The 22,826-nt window shown below is 38.4% G+C and overlaps 1 protein-coding gene across 3 annotated transcripts in view; it reads left to right on the top strand.

Annotated features, from left to right (window-relative positions):
- LOC108715122 (pyruvate carboxylase, mitochondrial) overlaps positions 1-17,955 on the top strand; it is a 132,270-nt gene extending 114,315 nt beyond the window's left edge. For all 3 annotated transcript variants that reach the window (XM_018259958.2, XM_018259960.2, XM_018259959.2), the window contains exons 12-22: positions 3,139-3,283; positions 3,400-3,489; positions 4,233-4,454; positions 5,632-5,788; positions 7,775-8,015; positions 9,706-9,955; positions 10,628-10,872; positions 15,628-15,807; positions 16,010-16,255; positions 16,920-17,060; positions 17,319-17,955. In XM_018259958.2, the coding sequence (XP_018115447.1) occupies positions 3,139-3,283; positions 3,400-3,489; positions 4,233-4,454; positions 5,632-5,788; positions 7,775-8,015; positions 9,706-9,955; positions 10,628-10,872; positions 15,628-15,807; positions 16,010-16,255; positions 16,920-17,060; positions 17,319-17,567 (2,166 nt within the window). In that variant the 3' untranslated portion in view covers positions 17,568-17,955. The remainder of the gene's footprint in view (positions 1-3,138; positions 3,284-3,399; positions 3,490-4,232; positions 4,455-5,631; positions 5,789-7,774; positions 8,016-9,705; positions 9,956-10,627; positions 10,873-15,627; positions 15,808-16,009; positions 16,256-16,919; positions 17,061-17,318) is intronic.
- Positions 17,956-22,826: the final 4,871 nt, after the last annotated feature.

Here is a 22,826-nt window from a genome sequence, read left to right as displayed (position 1 = left end):
TCTTCACCGAAAAAATATCAATCTTCTCTTGTACGGAGCAGAGTTTAGAAGCATTGGTGAAGGTGCTGAAGAAGAAGAGCTAGCGCTCCTTTATGTGTCTCCAGCTAAATCCATTCCTCAACCTCACATTGGCTTGGTATTCCATGATAAGTGGCAAAAAGGAAGCCATTTATTCTCTCTCTCTTTTCCCCTTTAGCATCAGGAAAAACAAACAGAAATGATTTTGATTGGTAAAAATGTTTACTAACCAAGGAAGCACAATTAGGATATTTTCCAAAATCTGAGCGGATCCAAAGAAAACACAGAAAGGTTTCAGCAGCCTGAACCCAGCACTCTGCAGACAAGATTTGGTGCAGCAGTTATAGGGGTTAAAATCCAGACAGGCAAGTTGGAGAGCCAAAGGGACAAATGGCAAGAGAAATTCTACGGGAGACTTTAGACTTCACCCGCTCTGTAGCCCCAGAAACATCCCGATTCCAGTTCCCCCGAATAAAGGTGGTGTCATTCAGCCGATGATTTTCTCTTTAGCAACAAAACACAATGTGATTGTCTCTGTTACCCCAGTTTCCCTCCTCGTCCTTCTCATGCCTTATTGGATAACATTGTTCACATATTCAATCCAGGTACGAAAAGAGTGGATGTAAAAGATGCGCAGAAAGATGAGAGAGACAGAGAGCGAGAGAGAGCGAGAGCTAAAGCAGAAAACTGGAGGGTGGAGGGAAATGGAGGAGGAGAAAGAAAGTGGCTTTTATCCCAGCCGCACTGCTGTGCCAGAACAGCATCTAAAGCTCCACTCTCTTCTTAACCTTTTCCAATCCAAGCACATCTATCAGCTTTATGGTGGCCTTCTATTAGTCCTTCTTTATGAGTTCACTTGGGGATTGTTACAACCCCTGCGCCGCATCTAAACAGATCCGTTCCATCGTAAGGCTTGTTTAAAGTCCAGAGGAGGAGGATTTCAAACACATATTTGCCACGCTTGTTTGTGATTGTTATAGAAAAATGTGCAGTCTACTCTAATCAGCAGATTTATCAAGGGTCGAATAGTAAATTTAGAATTTTTGAGTTTCAAAATTCACGCATTCCAATTTTAATCCCCCCATTTGAATGCAAATTTGAATGTGAGAATTCTCACACCTCGGCCATGGAAACAGTTCTAATTCCAATATTCGCCCCATAAAACCTGCCAAATTCATGTACAAGTCAATGGCAGAGGTCCGTCGAGCCATTTGGAGATGTTCATAGTCTTCCTGACATTCAAGTTTTTGGTTTTTTTTTCAAGAGAAAAACTTGATTCATACAAATCGAATAAGATTTGAATTTTCGGGTTGGAGTCATTCGATCGAATATCATACAGTAAAAAAGTTTCTTAAATAACCTTCCAGTCCAAATTGTGAGCATATTCGAATAAAAAAAAATTCACATGAATGTTAAATGGGCCTCTGAATATCCATACCAGACCCAGTCAACAATTCTATAAATTGTAATTATACAGTTAGTTACCACCAAACCTTCCCTTTACATGGAGATGCTAAAAACTAAAAATGTCCTACTAAATTCAGTGCAGCCCTTCTTTAAATATTTATTAATTTTGTAAGGTTTTTGATTAAAAGAAAGGCCTTTTGTATCCCAAGTGTCGGGGAATCCAAGGATTTCTTGGAACTCCAATATTACATAAGTAGAAATAAAAACCAATGAATAAAAGTGCACAGAGCCATCAGGGCATATTAAAGATATATTTTTATTTTTATAAGTTGTTAATGAATGAACTAAAGGAACATACTGTGATGCAATTGCAGTGGTTACGTGAAAACAGCCATAAACCTTAACACCCCTCCCAGGAAAACCATTTATTTCAGCTATTGGGTCAGTGTTTTAACCTCTGTTACAATTTGTGGATTTATATCTATAAAATACTGTAAACACATGTCTTTTTGACACTAATCTAGATTTACTTTGGCAGTTGAAAGAGGTTATATTAACTGGGATTGAACCTTCTCCACAACAAACATCAATAGCACAAAATGAAATGAAATGGAGGCTTACTAGACACAAATATATGGAACTCCATTATACAATTCCTAATGGATTGTCTTGACATTGTTCTGTGCAAAAACTAATTTCAGTTTGGCAACTGTCAGCCCATTATATGCCACCATAACTGTCAACCAGGTGAAATAGGAGATCTTCCTTAAACGATATACACGCCACATCAAAAAGGTACAGCTATGGACCTGGTTATCCAGAATGCTCCAGACCTGAGGTTTTCCGACTAATGGATCTACTAGGAAATCATTTAAACATGAAATAAAGCCAATAGGCTGGTTTTGTGTCCAGTAAGGATTAATTATATCTTAGTTTGGATCAAGTTACAGTACAAACTACTGTTTTATTATTACGCAGAAAAAAGGAAATCATTTTTAAATGGTCTATAGGAGTAGGCCTTTCCATAATTCGGAGATTTCTGGATAACGGGTTTCCGGATAACTGGTCCCATACCTGAATGTATACTTTGTTATATATAAGAAGGATGGTAGGACAGCTGCAAGAAAGCTGATGATCACCAGTATTTGCAGCAGTCCTGATTTACTCATCATGATTTTTATTGGTTGCTCTTTATGAGTGGAGGATTAATCCATTCCCTTGGGTCCGAGAAATGGCGTCATTTTGTGTTTGTGCTGCTTGTTTACTTTTTCTCACCCTTCATTTATTATTTTTATTTTGAACATCCTTATTTGTCATTACACCTCTCTAATATGCTGCATAAAACTGCCAAAGAATCTTTATTAATGATCAAGAAAACCCTTAAGGGGAGATCCCCTTGGATTCTGTGTACCTCAGTGATGATGCAGTTTAATTTCTCCAGCACTTCCAACATTCACATCATTTATATTTAAAAGGCAATATTGTGACTGTGCCTTGGAGTGATTAAACAAAATGCCAATATGGTTGGCATCTTGGTTCTACATATGTATAATACGTTGGTAAATTTATTTTCTGCACAGTTGTCATTATTTATGGCACCAAACCTCATTGGGACATTGTAATATTAATAAGCAATGTTACAGGTAGGTTTAACACTGCATATTCAAAAAGTACTAAATGTCCGCTTTGATATATTTGTTTTTTGACTCCTAGACCAATATCCCCTTCCTGCAAAATGTCTTGAACAATAATCAGTTTCTCCACGGTACAGTAGACACTCAATTTATCGATGAGAATCCAGACCTGTTCAATTTGAGGCCTGTGCAAAACAGAGCTCAAAAACTACTGCATTATTTAGGTAAGTAGTGATTCCTCAGACGTGATCTTTCTCTACAAAGAGATTCGTTCATCTTTAAAAGTGCCATGAACTTATGAAAACCAAATAACCTATAGTCATTCTTTTCTATTTTTTAGGCCATGTGATGGTAAATGGGCCAACAACACCAATACCAGTTAAGGCAAAACCTTCTTCTGTAGATCCGGTCGTACCTCCAATCCCAATGAGTAAGTGTATTTTTCATACAGAAGATAAGCATTGAAAGCATCACTTCTTGTATCTTACTATTTACCTAAACTACAGTAGAATTTTCTTACTGTCAAAATCCCATTTATTACTCTTTCTAATGCTCCATTTTAGGCATTTCCACTCCACACGCGGAGAAATGTGTTTCCACTTTATGAACACAAACAAGGAAACGCTAATAATTACATTGTAATCTTTGAATGCATAGAGGCCCATTTATCAAAGGTCGAATTTCGAATCCATGTGAAGTTTTTTAAATTTGAACATACAATTCGACTGGCAGGTTATTTAAGAAAACATTTGATTGGCTAATACGCAATCGCATGGTTCTGACCCGAAAATTTGTATCGTATTTGATGAATCTAATTTTTAACATCTCCAAATGAATCAATGGACCTCTGCCATTGGCTTGTACATACAAAGAAAGAATGGAGGTATCAGTTGACCTAAAAAGCAGGCGAGGGTCTTCCAATTTAGCACCTGAAACCTACGTAGGTTTTAATGAGGGTAGAGCACTCGTAATTACTACTATTGGCTTGTACATAAACTTGGCAGGTTTTAGGTGGCGAATATTCGAACTAGGGCTGTTTCCAATGTCAAATTTACATTCGAATAGGGGGATTAAAATTCGAATGTGCGAACTCAAAAATTTGAATTGACTATTCGACCCTTGATAAATGTGCCCCATAATGTACAATATGTTCTTTTTATTTCTTTCACTTAGATGATCCACCTCCTGGCTTTCGTGATATTCTCCTGCGTGAAGGTCCTGAAGGTTTTGCTCAAGCTATACGACGGCATAAAGGCTTATTACTTATGGATACAACCTTCCGAGATGCCCACCAGTCTCTTCTCGCAACTCGTGTCCGCACCCATGACCTGAAAAAGATTGCTCCTTTTGTGTCACACAACTTCAACAACCTTTTCAGCTTAGAGAACTGGGGAGGTAAACCACTCAATAGCCGTTGATTACAAATGTAGTCTTTTTGTATATTTTATAAAATGGTTAAAACAAGGAGATACTGTATAATACAGTGGATATCTATATACATACATATAGGAACAATTTCCCAAAGCTCTGCCTAAAGCTGATTATGAAAAGGTCCATGAATTACCCAGTGAGTTTTAAACGGAGTACACACTGTGTAAGTGTTGAGTTAATGACTCAAAGTATACAATAATTCAAACCAAAAAGAAATATATATACTATATGGGGCAGATTTACTAAGGGTCGAATTTTTAGGTTTAAAAATCCCTCGAATTCGACCCTCGAAGTTAAATCCTTCAAATTTGAATATCATTTTAGCGCAAAAGGTTTGATCGATAAACGATTCAACCTATTTTAAGCGATCAATTGAATGATTTTTATTCGATCATAAAAAGTGCCCAAAAACTATCTACAATGTTCCCATAGGCTAACATTCAATTCGGTAGCTTTTATTTGGCGAAATATTGAGTCAAGAATCTTTCGTACTTCGATTATCGATAATTTCCTTTTTCTGTGTAACAATAAAACAGTAGCTTGTACGTCATCAATCTAAGATTTAATTGGAAGCAAAACCAGCCTATTGGGTTTATTTAATGCTTAATTGTTTTTCTAGTAGACTTAATGTATGAAGATTTAAATGACAGTAAGATCCATTATCCGGAAAACCCCAGGTCCCAAATATTTTGGATAACCGGTTTCACACCTGTACTTGATCCCAACTAAGATGTAATTAATCCTTATTGGAAGCAAAACCAGACTATTGGCTTTATTTCATGTTTTCATGATTTTCTAGTAGACTTAAGGTATGAAGATCCAAATTATGGAAAGATCTGTTATCTGGAAAACCCCAGGTCCCAAACATTCTGGATAACAGGTCCCATACCTGTAAATAGCAACCAATAAATGACTAGCTATGTTCAGCTAGCTGCTGGATGAATAATGAAAGCAGAAATGTTATTGGTTGACGTGGGCTACTGCTACTAATAGGGAGGAGCTTGCGTAATATTCGATTTAGGGTTGATCAGCGGCACTGCTACTCATGACTGGTGGGTAGGTTGGAGTATGTGGCTTAATATATGGCAGTTTTTCTATCTGGAGTTTCTAAGTTACATTTACATCTTTTTTTTTTTTACAGGTGCCACATTTGATGTTGCAATGCGCTTTCTGTATGAATGTCCTTGGAGACGCCTACAGGAGTTAAGGGAACTCATTCCCAATATTCCCTTCCAAATGCTTCTTAGAGGTGCAAATGCCGTAGGTTATACCAACTACCCAGATAATGCAGTCTTCAAGTGAGTCTGAGGACATCTCTTTCTGTGCCTGTATCTGTAGTATTGCCTGTAAAGAAGTCTGCTCAAAGGGATACTGTCATGGGAATTTTTGTTTCCAAAACGCATCAGTTAATAGTTCTGCTCCAGCAGAATTCTGCACTGAAATCCATTTCTCAAGAGAGAAAACAATTTTTTTATATTTAATTTTGAAATCTGACATGGGGCTAGACATATTGTCAGTTTCCCAGCTGCCCCCAGTCATGTGACTTGTGCTCTAATAAACTTCAGTCTCTCTTTACTGCTGTACTGCAAGTTGGAGTGATATCACTCCCCCCCCCCCAGCAGCCTAACAACAGAACAATGGGAAGGTAACCAGATAGCAGTTCCCTAACACAAGATAACAGCTGCCTGGTAGATCTAAGAACAGCACTCAATAGTAAAATCCAGGTCCCACTGAGACACATTCAGTTACATTGAGTAGGAGAAACAACAGCCTGCCAGAAAGCAGTTCCATCCTAAAGTGCTGGCTCTTTCTGAAATCACATGACCAGGCAAAATGAGCTGAGATGCACCTACACACCAATATTATAACTAAATACACTTGCTGGTTCAGGAATGACATTTTATATTGTACAGTCAATTATTTGCAGTGTAAACGGTGTCATTTGGGAATAAAAACCATAAAAATCATGACCGAATCCCTTCAAAGGTTTTATGCAAAAATTCTGTGTTTTCTTATGAGCAGTGTCCTCTGTAATCCTTCTTTAACCCTTGCTTAGTAATTGCTGTCCTATGTTTGTTATATTATAATCACATAAGTTGTTGGCACTACATAACTAAATGATTATGAAGTGGAATATAGTGTATAGTGCATGTATATAGCAATTTTACTAGTGTACTGAAACGTGGGGAATAATGTGCCACCTGTAATAATATATAAGTACAGTGGAAGTCAAGAAGAAACTCCAGGTCACAAGGCTACAGTCCCATGGAGGGCAACCTACGTACTGGGAGCCATTGACTTCATGCAGTGCTTTCCCCTCAATGCCATGAAATATATCATTATCGGCTAAAATAGGTCATTGTTTCTTTTCCAGTGTCCCTTGTTCCTCTCCATTCCTGCTTATACAGGCATGCATGGATTAAAGGGACCAGTTAATAGCTGCGGTTTCTGGGTGAATAGGAGACACAAATAAAGACGCTCCTTCAAGCAGAGCAGATGGCAAAAAATTGCATTAGGACAAGTATTAGTGACTTACTATAGCAATGCTTGCAGCTAAGTTATAAGTAGGCTACACCCTTGTGCCTTGAGGATCTCAAGTGATGATTCTCAGCAACAAAGCATTGACTCTTCCTACTATGTAATTATAGCCCTGTAATCTATTTTTAGATCATTTTCCCTATGCTCATATATGTTGGTGTTCACATCATTTCAATGAGACGACAATTCTTTTTATTTCACCACCAAGACCTGAGAAATGTTTCACCATGTTTACATTACTCTGTTTTCAAAGGGAGAAAAAAACATAAGATAATACCCAATTTTTTTGTCTTTCGCTTAGGGGAATTTCTAATTTTTCCACAAATATTGAAAAATGTTGAGTTTTTTTCTATATTTCTTAGAAGTTCAAAAAATGTGACATTTATTAAGTGTAAAAAGCAGGAAAACCTCTCATGTAAAAATTTGCAATGGTAAAAGTTATCACGGTGCCATAGAAGTCAATGGGCTTATCCTATTGGACTGTTTTTAATCAGTTCAGACTTTTTAAAGTTTTCAGATTTTTTTTTTCAGTTGGAGTTATCTGAAAGACTCAAATTCTTGAGAGGTGTTTATATTTTCTTTCAGCATTTGTTGTGAGAAAACGAGTTTAAAAAATAGGCCTCTTGTTGTCTTGAAACAGATTTGCTGATGCAAAGCTGATACATTGGAGTAGAATATGGAATGCTTTTTGCTTAAGCGCTACAGTGAATTCCATTTCTGATTTTCCCACTAACTTTGTCTTGCAGATTTTGTGAGGTGGCAAAAGAGAACGGGATGGATATCTTTAGGGTTTTCGACTCTCTCAACTACCTGCCTAACATGATCCTAGGTATGGAGGCAGCAGGTCGGGCAGGTGGAGTGGTAGAAGCTGCTATTTCCTACACAGGTGATGTGGCTGACCCAACCCGCACTAAATATACTCTGGACTACTATGTGAACCTGGCTGAGGAGCTGGTTAAAGCTGGAACCCACATCTTGTGTATCAAGGTATCCTGAAATCTGTCATCAAACTTAACTTTAGGAAATACTGTATAACAAGTCTGATACAGAAGCCCATGAGTAAACAATAGAAGGAAAGAAATGTGGTGAGGACTCGGAGCAGCTTACTTAGTTTTAAACTTTCCTTCTCCTTTAATTGAAAGGTGCTTCTAATGTATTTCTTTAACATTTCAAAACAGGAGTAAAGGCCATAGACACAAAGATCCACTCGTTTGGCGACATTGCCAAACGAGCGGATCTTTCCCCGATATGCCATTAACGAGCATGGCTATATCGGGGGGTAATCTGAACGTTCAGCCGCATGGCCAAACGATCCAATTACAATGCGCAATGGGCTCCGGCGGGATCGGTCGGGTCAAAATCACACTTGTCCGATCGACCAAACGACGATCTCGGATGAAAAATGTCGGCACACTCTACACACGATCCGAAAATCGTAGAAATCCTTGATTTGTATGATAGGACCTTTGCGTCTACGGCCACCTTTACAGTCACAGATTCATAAGAACGCCAATCACCACAGCTCTCTACTGCTTGACACGTACATAAATATATAAATGTTTCTAAATGTCCCAAAAAAAACCAGAATGGAGCAATAGCGCTTACATCACAGACTTGGTTTGCTGCAACACACAACTAAACAAGTCTCCATTTTAATGACAGTTTAGAGGCAACAGAAAAAGTAGAAACTCTGGCTGCATACAGTACATTGCAAACCCTGGATCCAATGGGATTAAACCGAGTATTTGATCTATCTGCGTTTACTCCTTTCACAGTATAAATGAAAACACAAGTCTTGATAAGTTTGCCGTTTATTATACACAGATTTTTACAATGTTAATTGTTGTACGCAGTATAATGAATAGGTCCCTTTGTGTACACATGAAAGTTACAATTAGGTAAAAATAAATTATAGGGAACACTGGTCAGTACAATTTTAACAATGAACTAATTGATGGTTAATGGTCCTTTACATCTGACAATGCAGCGAGGGAGAAGTGGGAAAGGTGATCTAGTTTTTTTTTTTCTGCTTGTATTTATAAAGTATGTCAACATCCAAATTATCGCATAGCGGTGTTGAATGAAACCAAAGCTTTTTATTGAGGCCAAGACCCAAAGCAGCTGTATAGAATCCTCCATGTTTATTGCATCTCCTTTATACCATGATGCTGTTAGAGAGAGAGGATGTTTATTTAAAATAAAATGTCTGCAGACATTCGCTTTATAGCATAGTGACAAAACATGCTCGTTATCTAATAAATATTGTTAGTAAAAAGCCAGTGGGAAGCAGAATCGGCAACAGAACACAAATGTAACCTCATAACAAAATGATGTCTTAATCCCATAAAAACAAGCCATTCTAGGTCTACTTTATATTTACTATGCTATTATTTTGGATCGTTTTGGCCTTTTCCCATTATCTTGAAATTGGCTCCATTACTGGCATATAGAATATAATGGAATTGGAGAGTTCAAAAACCTTTTTTTAATTGGCTGAACCCATATGTCTCGTCATTAACTTTGGTTGCGATCTGTTGGCTGCTGCATTCAAGTCACATGGCATTTAGGGTTTGGGTTGGCCAAACACCAAGGGCCAAATCCCTAACGGAATCCTATTTTTATGCAATCCGTGATTAGCTTTGTGTGTGACTCAAATTTGTTTTTTATTTCACTGCAGGATATGGCTGGACTTCTGAAACCCAAGGCTTCTGACATGCTGATCCGTTCATTGCGAGACAAGTTCCCCAATGTTCCCATCCATGTCCATACACATGACACTGCTGGAGCTGGTGTGGCGTCTATGTTGGCATGTGCACATGCAGGAGCTGACATTGTAGATGTGGCAGTTGATTCTATGTCTGGCATGACCTCTCAGCCTAGCATGGGGGCTCTTGTAGCATGCGCTAAGGGCACAGACCAGGACACAGGTAATGAATACGTTGAATAGATGAGTAAATAAAGCACCAGCCATTTATGAACTTTCTGCACAATTCTAAATTCAGAAACTGTCAGTATTCAGACAAATATCTCCTGGAAGATTATGTTTTGGGACCTGTCTACTTTGAGCCCTGCAAAAGATGACGGTTACTAGAAATAAAAAGCCAGTAGGCTGCTTTGATGTACAGTTGAAAGAGTAAAATGAAGATTTCACTCATCTCTGGTCAGATATAAGGAATAGTTCTTCAGAAGGACCAACCAAACTCTTGTATATTTTATATACAAGAGTATATGTTTTAATTGAATATTGCAAGGGCCCAGTATATTCACAACGTAGAAAATAACCCATTTTATGGATTAACATGTAAATGCAAATAATGAGTTTGGGGATGCAAAACAGGCTGAAGACACAATAATAAACACAATAGTAAGGGGACTACTATTAACACTATTTACTAATCACTGTCAAGTTGACTATTGCTTAATCATCCTGACCACCTACCTATTGTCACCTCCCCATGCGCCTTCTTCAAACTAAACCAAAGTTTTCCCCATGATCCCCCACAATATGATGATGGTCTACTTTACGTTGAACCACCTGTAAAAGTGTAAACTGGATCCCCACCATATTTCATATACACCTTCTTTGTATCTCCTGTTAGGCATTCAGCTTGAGAAAGTGTTTGATTACAGTGAATATTGGGAAGTAGCCCGTGGTCTTTATTCCGCTTTTGACTGCACTGCCACCATGAAATCTGGGAATGCTGATGTGTATGAAAATGAAATCCCTGGTGGCCAGTACACCAACCTTCACTTCCAGGCCCACAGCATGGGACTAGGCAACAAATTCAAGGAAGTCAAGAAGGCATATGCTGAAGCCAATAAAATCCTTGGGGATGTCATTAAGGTAAGTTGCCATTTTGTTGTAACTGTTACTATAATCCACTATTCCTATTTATTGGGAATTATATAATATATTGACTTACTTTTTCTGTTTAAGGGTTTAGCGTAACTTATTGACAGGCTGTTGGGCACAGGAGTCTTGTTTATTATTATCTGTGGAATTGAATGTCTGAATAAAGAGAGGTAGAATGATTGTTTCCCGTTGACTTTTATTAAACCATGTTGACCCCATTTAAAAAAAAAACAAATGCTCTGTAAGGCTACACATTTCTTGCTATTGCTACTTTTTATTACTCTCTATTCAGGCCTCTCCTATTCATATTCCAACCTCTTATTCACATCAGTGCATGGTTGCTAGAGTCATTTGGACCCTAGCAACCAGATGGCTGAAATTACAAAGTGAAGAACTGCTGAATAAAAATCTAAATAACTCAAAAACCACAAATAATAAAGAATGAAAAGCAATTGCAAATTGTCTCAATATATCACTCTCTACGTCATACTGGCCGTTAAGGTGAACGATCCCTTGAAGGTTATGTGTAAATTCAAGTTTTTATTTCCCCGTTGCTCCCTCTTGAAGCATCACATTGACATGTTATAAATAAATGAGCTTCTATGTGTACATTATAGGCTGAGACCAGTCAGTTAGCGTTACTGCTTCATTTGCTGGGAGTATAGATAATGCAAAACCTTTTTATGGTGTTGGCTTTGTGTTTCATTACATTAGCAAATAACACAATCCCAATCTAATAACTCATTCTGCACTGATTGATAGTCACAATAGGCCAATTTCAGATTCACATTTGCCTAACTGGACAGCACAATGTATATTTCACTAGTTCAGCATTATGTTTAATGATATCTCTGCATCAGTCAAATGTATGAATGGATCCATCAGAATGTCATGAACACTCATTCATCAGCCTAGTTAATCTGAGTCTAATCTGCAGTGCTGGGAGTCAAGATGAAAATATTCTTCCTGGGAGATAAAGCCCTAGTTATTCTGATATCTTGAATTATTATTTCAGGCCATATAGGGGTTGTTATTCTTCTTACCATTTATTTGTTTGTGTCCCCTACCTGAATTGCTATTGGTTGTATTCCTCTTAATGTGAAGGTCATTGATCTGCTACACACGGTCTTCTCCCACACCTCTTGTCTCTTTTTATTGGAACCATCAACGAAGGTGCAGCATCTGGATATATATATCATACCACTGACTTTAAAGGAGAAATATATCCTAACAATGATTATGGCTAAAAATGTAATATTTAATGTAGGGAACATATTGCAGGAGGCTAAAGTTTGAGCTTGTCAATAGCAGCAATGATCCAGGACTTCAAACTTGTCACAGGGGGTCACCATCTTGGAAAGTGTCTGTGACACTCACATGCTCAGTGGGCTCTGATTGGCTGTTGAGAAGCTAAGCTTAGGGCTCGCCACTAATTATCCAGCATCAGAAAATGAGCTTCCCTGGCTGTAATATAAGCTGATGCTACAGGTTTGCTGATTATTCAATTCTGATGCTAATTGCACTGGTTCCTGTGCTGCCATGTAATAATTATGTGTATTAAGAACTTGGATTTCTGAAAAAAACATGGGCTCTAATAGCAAAGGGTAAACAACACCTTCATTCCCTAGGCCAAGGTTCCCCAACCTTTTGAATCTGTGAGCAACATTCAGAAGTTAAAGGAGTTGGGGAGAACACAAGCAACAAATTAAAAATGTTCTTTGGGTGATTAGCCATTAAGTAGCCCCTATGTGGATTGTCAACCTACAGGAGGCTCTGTTTGGCATTGCACCTGGTTTTTATGTAACAAAAACTTGCCTCCAAGCCTGGAATTAAAAAATAAGCTCCTGCTTTGAGGCCACTGGGAGCAACATCTAAAGGGGTTGGAGAGAAACATGTTACTCACGAGCTACTGGTTGGGGATCACTTCTCTAGGCCAAAGACTCTAGAGCACTGACTTGGAAATACCAGCTTGCTAGAACTTGCATCTACATTTCTGGGTTCTGTTTATTTTTGTGAAAAAAAAGTTGCGAGGCAGCAAGTGTTTCTAGTTGCTGCCACGACTGGCACTCAAAGGGTTGAACTTTAGGGGGTTATTCATCAAAATCCAAATTTATCCCATTATTTTCTGAAATATACTCCGACCAAATCAGCATGGGTTATTTATCAATATATTTTCCCCAAAAATTCCAGTTCGGGGAAAAGATCATGAAAATTAACACATTTTTCAAATTTTCCGCCCAAAAACTCAGATTTTTTTTTCCCAAAAACTTCGGATTTTTGAATAAAACCCAGGATATCTTTGGGACTTCACCCATTGATTTCTATACAACCTTGGCAGGATTTTCAGATTCAGACCTTTTCCGTCTTCTGGGTATAATAAATCATGAGAAAATTTAGGTTTTTTTTCACTAAAAATGTGGGTTTTATTAAATTTTTTTTGAGTTTTTGACATTCTGACTTTAATAAATAACCCCCTTAATATTTTGTTGCTTTTTTGGTAAACTTTTGCCAATCCTGCTTTTGATATTGACTGTGACAAACCGTTCTGCTTTTCTGGCTTTAGTTTTTCACAGTATCTTTTTGTGAAAATCGTGATTCTTGATGTTCTTTATCAACAGAACAATGATTTTTGATCCCATTAATAAGTCAGTATTTCATTTCAGTTTCTGCATTGCTTGTTAAGATCTTGTTAAGTGTAAGGCTTTTATATCGCTTATGTCTGGAGAATGTCAGGGCTTACGTTAAATATATATTAGTGATAATAAGACTCTCTCGGCTTTTCCGAGTTTTGTGTTATTTTTACATTTTTTTTGGTTTTAATTCCTCATCTGTAGCCTTTGTGTGTCCATCCCAGCTCTTATTAAATAGTCCCAGCAAGCCATGAATTGGTAGTTGGTCAGCAGAGAGACTAATTATTATAAAATGCATTAGTGTGAAGGAATTAACTCGATGATTATTATTATTATTAGTACTCAAACTATTAAAAGCTGTTATGACCCAAAATGAAAACACACATAATTATAGGAATTATCCTTCCTGTGATTGAAAAAATATTGGTTTCAAATGTTATTCTGAATAAATATGATGAATACCAGACTATTTGCGGAGCTAATTTTATGATCCCTTTTAATTAATACAATTTGACACTTTCCTTCTTAAGATTAATTGAGTAAAGTTGCTAATGGCTTGGGAATGAACGATGATAGATGAGTTAAAAGACCAGACCATAAGACACAAGAGCATAAAGACTTGGTATAATTAAAAAAAACTGCTCAGGTAATTAACCATGTCGATACATCTGATTGGTTTGCGGCTATTGGAGTGGAGGAAAAAGTAGGAGCAATGATGGACATTGAATGAATTAAAAGCAGTGAGTGAATGTGACCGAGGAAATTCAAAAAACGGTCTATGGGCGACACCTTTTTTTTGATGCGCTACAATTTTTTTATGGACGATAAATTGTGCTCATCACTATTCCTGAAGGCGGTCAAGTACGGCAACATCTAAACGTGTTTGGGGAGGCTTTAGTTCTGCGGCCCATCTTCTAAAACAATGTCTCTGTATTCCCTTGATTGCAGAATACTGAATTATAGGAAACCATTATTTGCATATACAAGTTTGAGCTCATCCACACAAAATTGCATCATGTAAAAAAAAGTGTCACATACAGGACAGTAATTCATTGCTTTAAAGCCAAAAGACTGTGTAAGGTAGTGATTCGCAAGCCCCCCTTTGGAGGTCTAATGTTTGGTCTGGACCCCCCACACTTAATAAAAAGGTTACAAATGTAGGAAGAAAACATTGGTGTAGCCAGTGGCGTAACTAGAGTGCGCCACCCCCTCCCCACTGTGATCTACATCCTCCCACCCACTTCCTGCCATGCCCTGACCCCACCCACTCTCTGGCCCGTATCTCTGCTTCCCTGCCGTATGTAAGAGAGCAGCTGGGTAAGGGGGGTTCCTCTTAACTAAAGCGGAAGCAGACTCAGCAGTTTGGGTCCCTCGAGGCTGTGGGGTCTCCTTTCTCTATAGGTGTAGCAGCTATTGGTCCAAGAATAACTAGGACATCATATAGGTTTTCACCCAAAGCTCCCCATAATATACCTCAAGCTGGTGATCAAAATCTCACCCTAACTGTCCTTCAGGCTGATCTCTCCCTGCCACAAGCCATCCCCAGTAGGTCAGCCCCAGAATTTGGGAATCACTGCTCTAAAATTTCAGATTAGCTGAATACTCATTGTGTTGGGATTCAGTCCTGAGCTCATCTCTGCAAATCTTCCGTATGTACTTGTAGTTCTTTCCAGTCAAACCACTCCCAGATCACCAGAGAGAGAGAACTCAATCTTCATTTGACATTTTAGGAACTGCTCCCTGCTCTAGCAAATGTCCTATCTCTATCCTTTAAACACACAGTTGTGAAAGACTGATCAGTAATGGCCATCAAGTAGCGCCATCATTTCTTAAAATGATTGAACCCTAGGAAAGTGCCTTTACCCCTGGTTTCAATCTTGATCATAATGGTCTGTAGGAAGGTTACTAAATGGGGAAGATGTAAATACACAATATGTGCAGAAACTTATTTGTGGTAAAATACCATATTCAAGGCACATTTGAGGTTTTATGAATAAATGACTATTATGTTTAATTAAACAAACGTGGAAGTATATTCCATTATAATTCTTGCTAATAATATCTTTCTCACGTCAAACTACAGCTGTTTATCAGTCCCTTATCACTTTTATTTTAGGTTACACCCTCCTCTAAGATTGTAGGAGACCTGGCGCAATTTATGGTGCATAACGACCTAAATCGGGAAGCAGTGGAAACAATGGCCGACGAACTCTCCTTCCCCCTCTCGGTGGTGGAATATTTGCAAGGCTATGTTGGAATCCCTTATGGGGGATTTCCAGAGCCTTTTCGTTCTAAGGTAATGACTTTCATTCATATTTATTTCATAAGTCTAGATATTTGTAGACAAAGGCTGTAAAGGTGTTCTGCCATCTTTTATTGTTGTGTAAACAAAGCTTCATCTGCTTTATTTGTTCAATATATTGTGGTATTTTCAAAATAAAGATAAAGTGCAATGTTCAGAATCGTAGAATATGCATTTATTTCACCGTTTCATTTAGGTTCTTAAAGATCTGCCACGCATTGAGGGTAGACCTGGGGCAACACTCCCACCCATGGACTTTTCAATACTGGAGACAAAACTGAAAAGCAAATACGATGACATTACCCCAGAAGATATAATGTCGGCAGCAATGTACCCAAAAGTGTTTGAGGAATACAAGGATTTTAGCACTCAGTTTGGGCCCGTTGAATGTCTTAACACCCGTCTCTTTTTGGAAGGACCTAAGATTGCAGAAGAATTTGAGGTAGGTTTATTTGGCTCCAACTATCATTACTCCAATTAATGTAACTAAATATTCATTGTCTAAAGCATTAGTTAAGAGTGAAAAATGTATCTATTCAGTTGTTCTTGTGTTGTTGTAATTTATAAAAAGTAGGGATGCACGGAATCCTTGATTCAGTTTGGGATTCTGGCCTTTTACAGCAGGATTTGTATTCGAACCGAATCCTACTCCTAGTTTACATTTGTAAATGAGGGGCAGGAATGGAAATCCTGTGACTGTCACAAAACAAGGAAGTAAAAAAAAAATGTTTCCACTTTTTCCTTTCCCATAACTAATTTGCATATTGCATTTCCGTATTCGGCCGAATCTTTCAAGAAGGATTCAGGAATTCGGATTTGGTGCCTAATAAAAAGGGACTGAAATACATTTTTTGGGAAAAGATGACATTATTCTTGGTTGATCTCCGTGAATAGATGTATTAAAGATTTGAATAACTGTGTTTTTTCTGGTTAGTTTTTAGCTTCCATTTAAGCACAAAACCGTAATATCTTCTAAAAGGCATTGCTGAAAGGGTGTCTTTACATGTAGGCGTCTTAGATTGTGCATTTGGTGTCACTAATAGAGTAAAATGTCACTGATTTTCATACATTTCCAAATCATTTACACTCTCGAACTCAAACCATAGGTGGAATTAGAAAGAGGAAAGACTTTACACATCAAAGCTCTTGCCCTGGGAGATCTTAATAAAGCTGGTCAGAGGGAAGTCTTCTTTGAACTCAATGGTCAACTCAGATCTGTCCTTGTCAAAGATACCCAGGCCATGAAGGTAAGTTAAACTTAGAAATCAATAAAAGACGGTCTATATTCGGTTTCTGTGTGTGATGAAGGAGCCAAATGTTAGCTGCTGTTAAAAGGCAGAGCAGTTTTAGTTTGGGGGCTGCAGTTCTACACAAGACTCTCCTTCTCTTTAGGAACAATGATGGCTTTCTTCTTGTGTGTTAAGTAGGTTACACAAATGACGTTTGCCATTAAAATATATTTGTTTAGTTATAATAGACAATTGCTTTACTTTCTTACATTTTAGGAGATGCACTTCCACCCCAAAGCCCTGAAAGATGTGAAAGGCCAGATAGGTGCCCCAATGCCGGGCAAGGTGATTGACATGAAGGTCAAGGAGGGGGATAAGGTTGAAAAGGGACAGCCTCTGTGTGTGCTCAGTGCCATGAAGATGGAGACATTGGTCAACTCACCTGTTAGTGGAACAGTCAAGAAAGTCTATGTAAAACCTGATATGCATCTGGAAGGCGAGGACCTTTTACTGGAAATTGAATAAACATTCAGATGAGCAGAAATACTGGAAGATGTGAGACGCAAGTTCCCCCTCCCTCCGCTCTCCTTGGAATCGGGAGAGTTATGTCTCATCTTGTGCTTGTGGACATTGTTGATATGAGATGTTTACAGTGTTTGCTGGTTTAGGGACCCAAGTCTGTCCTGGGAGTTTTTCCCATTCAAAGGCTGATGATCGTTTTCCCCTCTTTCTTAAGAAGAATTTGCTGGAAAGTCTTTTATCAACTTGTATTACATTACCCAAGTGTCAGATTAAAAAGAAGAGCTTAGAGAGCCATTTGTGAGCTGCTGTATTTTGTCATTTCATTGCCACTAACTTGCTTTTCCTCTGTGTTTATATGCGACTTCCATGAATAAAAACCGACCGCAATCTTTATGATCTCTAGAAGCACAGGACACTATTAATAAAGAATAAGAGAGAAATAAAGGCCCTTTATAGAATCCTCTCTGACCAACTGCCTTTTAAATAGACCCTCATTCATTTCAAAGCTGAACCAGTAAGAATCTTGTCCCTCTTCTTTGTTCTACTTCATTGCACAGTTTATTACTAACATGTACCTTTTAGGGGGGAATAATTTTCCCCTATACATAAGAAATATAAATAGCATATACTGTAATGAATGTTATCACATAGGAGGGTTTAAACATCCAAGCGGTCTGGTTTTCATTATATACATTAAAAGTAGGGGAGCAGTAATAAATGTACTAGTGATGCACCGAATTCGGTTTGGGATTCAGCCAGGATTTGGCCTTTTTCAGCTGGATCCGGATTTAGCTGAATGCTTGTGCCTGGCCGAACGTGAAACTGAATCCTAATTTGCATATGTAAATTGTGATTTTTTTTGTCACAAAACAAGGAAGTAAAAAAAAAATGTTTCCCACTATTTCTTTTCCTGACCCTAATTTGCATATACAAATTAGAATTCGGTCAGCATTCACCACATCTTTCACAAAGGATTCGGCAGAATCCCAAATAGTGGATTTAGTGCATCCATAAAATGTTCCAATGAACTTCAGCATAAATACGACTCTAATGTTCTATATTGGCTAACTGTTGGCTTGATCAGAGTAGTTACTGGAGGCTGGTATGACTTCAAGTCTTGTGCATGCCAGGGTTACCAGAACATGTGAAAATTCAGCGATGCATCTACTAAATGCATGTATGTTGCAGGTAAATTGAACTACAATCATTGTAGCTCTTTTTGTTTGCTTTTCTAGCGGTGTCCCTGAATTCTCAAGCGACCCGGTAACCCTAGTGCATAGCCAGAATCTCTAGTGGTAGCCATGATCACTGCCCTACAATTCATTTAGAATAGTTACATTTGTGCTAAAGAATTTCCAGGGCTCTTCCATTGCTTCCTTGAGGCAACGGCATCTTAAAATTCTAGTTTCATACTGGGTTCTCCGCTCCTCTTTTATTAGGGTTATGGTTTAGGAACCAGAGTTGGGTTGGGCACTTTAGTCGTTGGAGGGCTTGTGATTCTTCATTATCATCTGTTTTTTCTTTGTGTTCCTGTTGCAGGCCCCATAGAATGGCTATAACATCAAGCTTTTGAAGTGTGCCCAGAAGCGATGGTACATTTATGGATGTACTGATTTATTACCCTTTCCTTACTCTTCAAGTTGACAGACACAAATATCAGGTTCTCTCGCCTTATTTGTGTCAGATTCTTCATTTTCAGTTAAGACTACACATAAAGCTCAGATCACATCAGTGCAGCCTAAAACTGGCTTTACTTTGCCCAATTTGGCCACCCATGTGCAGGGCCAATGATCAGATCATGCTGTAGGCCTACAGGGACCTATTGGACAAGAACCACATCAGAACCTTCTAGTCCTTGTCCAATGAAGTCTTCAACCCTTCCCAAGAGATTTCTGGCTGATTTCAGACATCTATTTGTCTGGCAGGTATTTCTGAGCACCCCATAAACAAACAGCCTTTGTGTGACCAGTTTATCAGCAAAGAGAAACCCAGTCTATACGACATATACGTATTTGTGAATGTAGAATTACAGGGTTCTGCTGCTGAAGGGAGAATAGTTGTCTGAGATGAACTTGAATAAAATCTGTTTGTTTGTAATGACCTTTTCCTCCATTATCAGATCTTTAAAGTAGCCCTGTGAATACTTGAAAATCCACATAAAACGTACAAAGTAGAGGTTTCTAGGAGTATAAAATGGTAAATTACCCAGAATGCCTAGTACCACCTCCATTAACAATCACTGGCTCATCTGCTGGAATAGGGCCGTGTCTTTTCCATGGGAAATATTGGAAGTAAGATTTCATGTTGTGATGTTTATTTTATGTAATATATGATAATAGAACACAATGATTTATATTCACAAAGAAATCGCCTCGTTCAGTATAACGAATGTACGACAAACTGTGAAACGAATGAGTCATTTGGATTAACCTCTTCTTATAAAGAGGAATCCTTGTCATTTAGGACAATTGCTAAGCATTCTGGGTACATGCTGGATATTTAACCATTGGCAGCTGCCTGTCTGGGATGTCCCAGGTGCCTGTGGGCTCTGCCTATTTTAACGTTTTTCCCATCTAACCTCCCTCACCTCGTTAAGTATTTCTAATGAGTGTGAGAAGCAACGCTCTGAGCATTAGAACTCGCCCTCACCTCTCCCACTTAGCAACACTTGTAGCTCCTCCATTTCTCCGCTCCACCCACATTAACCCTTACATTCTTTCATTTTCCTGCTATACAAACCATAGAGTTCTCCTTTCTTCTGCACCAACTTCCCTTTGCATGAAATTGCCTTTTATTACTTACATCGGCCATTTCTATTCGTATTCCCCCACACACACACATATGGCTCCAGCCCCTATACAGATAAATGGGGACCCTGTGTTCCTGTGCACAAAAAAGTCAACACACCGTAACAGAAGGACCATAAGAATTGTGCAAACTTAAATGGGAACGATCATGAAAATGTAATATAAGCTTCCTCATACTGAAATAAGAAACTTTCTAAATTCAATCAATTAAACTTGTATTTAAAGGGATCCTGTCATCAGAAAACATGTTTTTTTTCATAACACATCAGTTAATAGTGCTACTCCAGCAGAATTCTGCACTGAAATCCATTTCTCAAAAGAGCAAACAGATTTTTTTATATTCAATTTTGAAATCTCACATGGGGCTAGACATATTGTCAATTTCCCAGCTGCCCCAGTCATGTGACTTGTGCCTGCACTTTAGGAGAGAAATGCTTTCTGGCAGGCTGCTGTTTTTCCTTCTCAATGTAACTGAATGTGTCTCAGTGGGACATTGGTTTTTACTATTGAGTGTTGTTCTTAGATCTACCAGGCAGCTGTTATCTTGTGTTAGGGAGCTGCTATCTGGTTACCTTCCCATTGTTCTGTTGTTAGGCTGCTGGAGGGATATCAGTCCAACTTGCAGTACAGCAGTAAAGAGAGACTGAAGTTTATCAGAGCACAAGTCACGTGACTTGGGGCAGCTGGGAAATTGACAATATGTCTAGCCCCATGTCAGATTTCAAAATTAAATATAAAAAAATCTGTTTGCTCTTTTGAGAAATGGATTTCAGTGCAGAATTCTGCTGGAGCAGCACTATTAACTGATTCATTTTGAAAAAAACATTTTTTCCCATGACAGTATCCCTTTAATGGTGTCTTTGCGCTTACCCCCACACGAGACTGCAAAGAAAACCAATCGGAATGCACGTTGTTTAAAGATTTACTGTATGGTTTATAGAAATAGGCAATGTTCGGTGAAACGGCATCTCTTATAGGGGCCCTCCAATAACCATTCTTTTGCATTTTCAACTAGACTGTAAAATGCCGTTATAGTTTAAAAAGTTCTCCCGTAATCTTTATGATTCCCGTGAACTGAAACACAATTACCGAGATTTTAAAAAAGTTGCAGTTGGGCAAGGGCCGAATGGACGGTAATTCTATGTGAGCCATTAACTTGTGACTGAGCTGCAATGCTCGTTACTGAAATGTCTTTGTTTACAGACTAATTAACTCTCCCATTTCTACGCCACTAGTTCTAGTCATCCCTAAATGTCATAAATGTGCTGGATATAGATTTTGGATATAATTACTTGAAAAATGCTAATTAGAAATAAAGAATTTAATGTCACCAGACTCTCTTCATTTCTATTTTTCTTTACATCTGTTCGTTGTGCTAAATAACGAATGGAGCAAATTCCTGGAGCAATTCTGTTTATACCAAGTGCCGAGATCTAAAAACTTCTATAAAGTGCAACAATTTGCCTGTGTGGGACTTACTGACAACTCAGAACTCATTGCGCTTTAGCATACTGCTCTCATTATTAAAGTCTGATTTTTTTCTAGTCTGACGATTAAAGGGTAAAACAATTTTTTCGTGGGAAAAAAAAAAAACCCTTGAATTTCGTATCCAAATCCGAAAATATTCTATTGCAAACCTTGCCGAGGTCATGTAGAAGTCAATGGCAGATTCCCTTTAACAACTGGAAGATATCATGATCTGAAAACCATCACTTTTTCGGATTGTCGCAAGAAAAATCCAAATTTTTCAGATTTGACGCCTGAAAAGTCCCAATTTTTCTCGAAATCGATGGAAAAGCCTGAAATGTTCGGATTATAGTACGAAACCCAGCGCAGCCAATAATATCTTCAAATTGCAAACAGGACCTCTGCCATTGATTTCTACAGGACCTCGACAGGTTGAAGAAGGAGTATTTTTGGATACAGACTTTTTGCAGCCTCTGGGGTATAACAAATCTCGTAAAGGTCAATTTTTTTGAGTTTTTAACATTCAGACTTTAAAAAATAACCCCCGTAGTGTAAAAATAAAAACTGGATAAATAAATAGGCTGTGCAAAATAAAACATGTATCTAATACAGTTAGTTAGACAAAAATGTAATGTATAAAGGCTGGAGTGAGTGGATGTGTAACATAATAGCCAGAACACTACTTCCTGCTTTTCAGCTCTCTAACTCTGAGTTAGTCAGTGACTATAAGGGGGGCCACATGGTCCTGCGCGGAACCAATTTGTTAAACCCGACCCACAACTCGCATTCTTACCTTCTTAGACCTGCTACCCGACCCGCAAGTACCTTATGTGCAACCCCATCCGCAACCCTCTGACCATCAAGAATCAGGAAGTGCTGTCATTGTAAACTGGAAGTGACATCATTGGAAGTAGGCATGATCACAAAAAAGAGTGAGTAAAACTCACTATTGCGAAGACCCGCGACCCGACCTCCGACCCACAAACCT

The sequence above is a fragment of the Xenopus laevis genome, chromosome 4S, assembly GCF_017654675.1.
Source record: "Xenopus laevis strain J_2021 chromosome 4S, Xenopus_laevis_v10.1, whole genome shotgun sequence".
NCBI lineage: Eukaryota > Metazoa > Chordata > Amphibia > Anura > Pipidae > Xenopus > Xenopus laevis.
The sequence above is the reverse complement of the archived record's forward strand: the minus strand, read 5'-3'. Positions and strand labels throughout refer to the sequence as shown.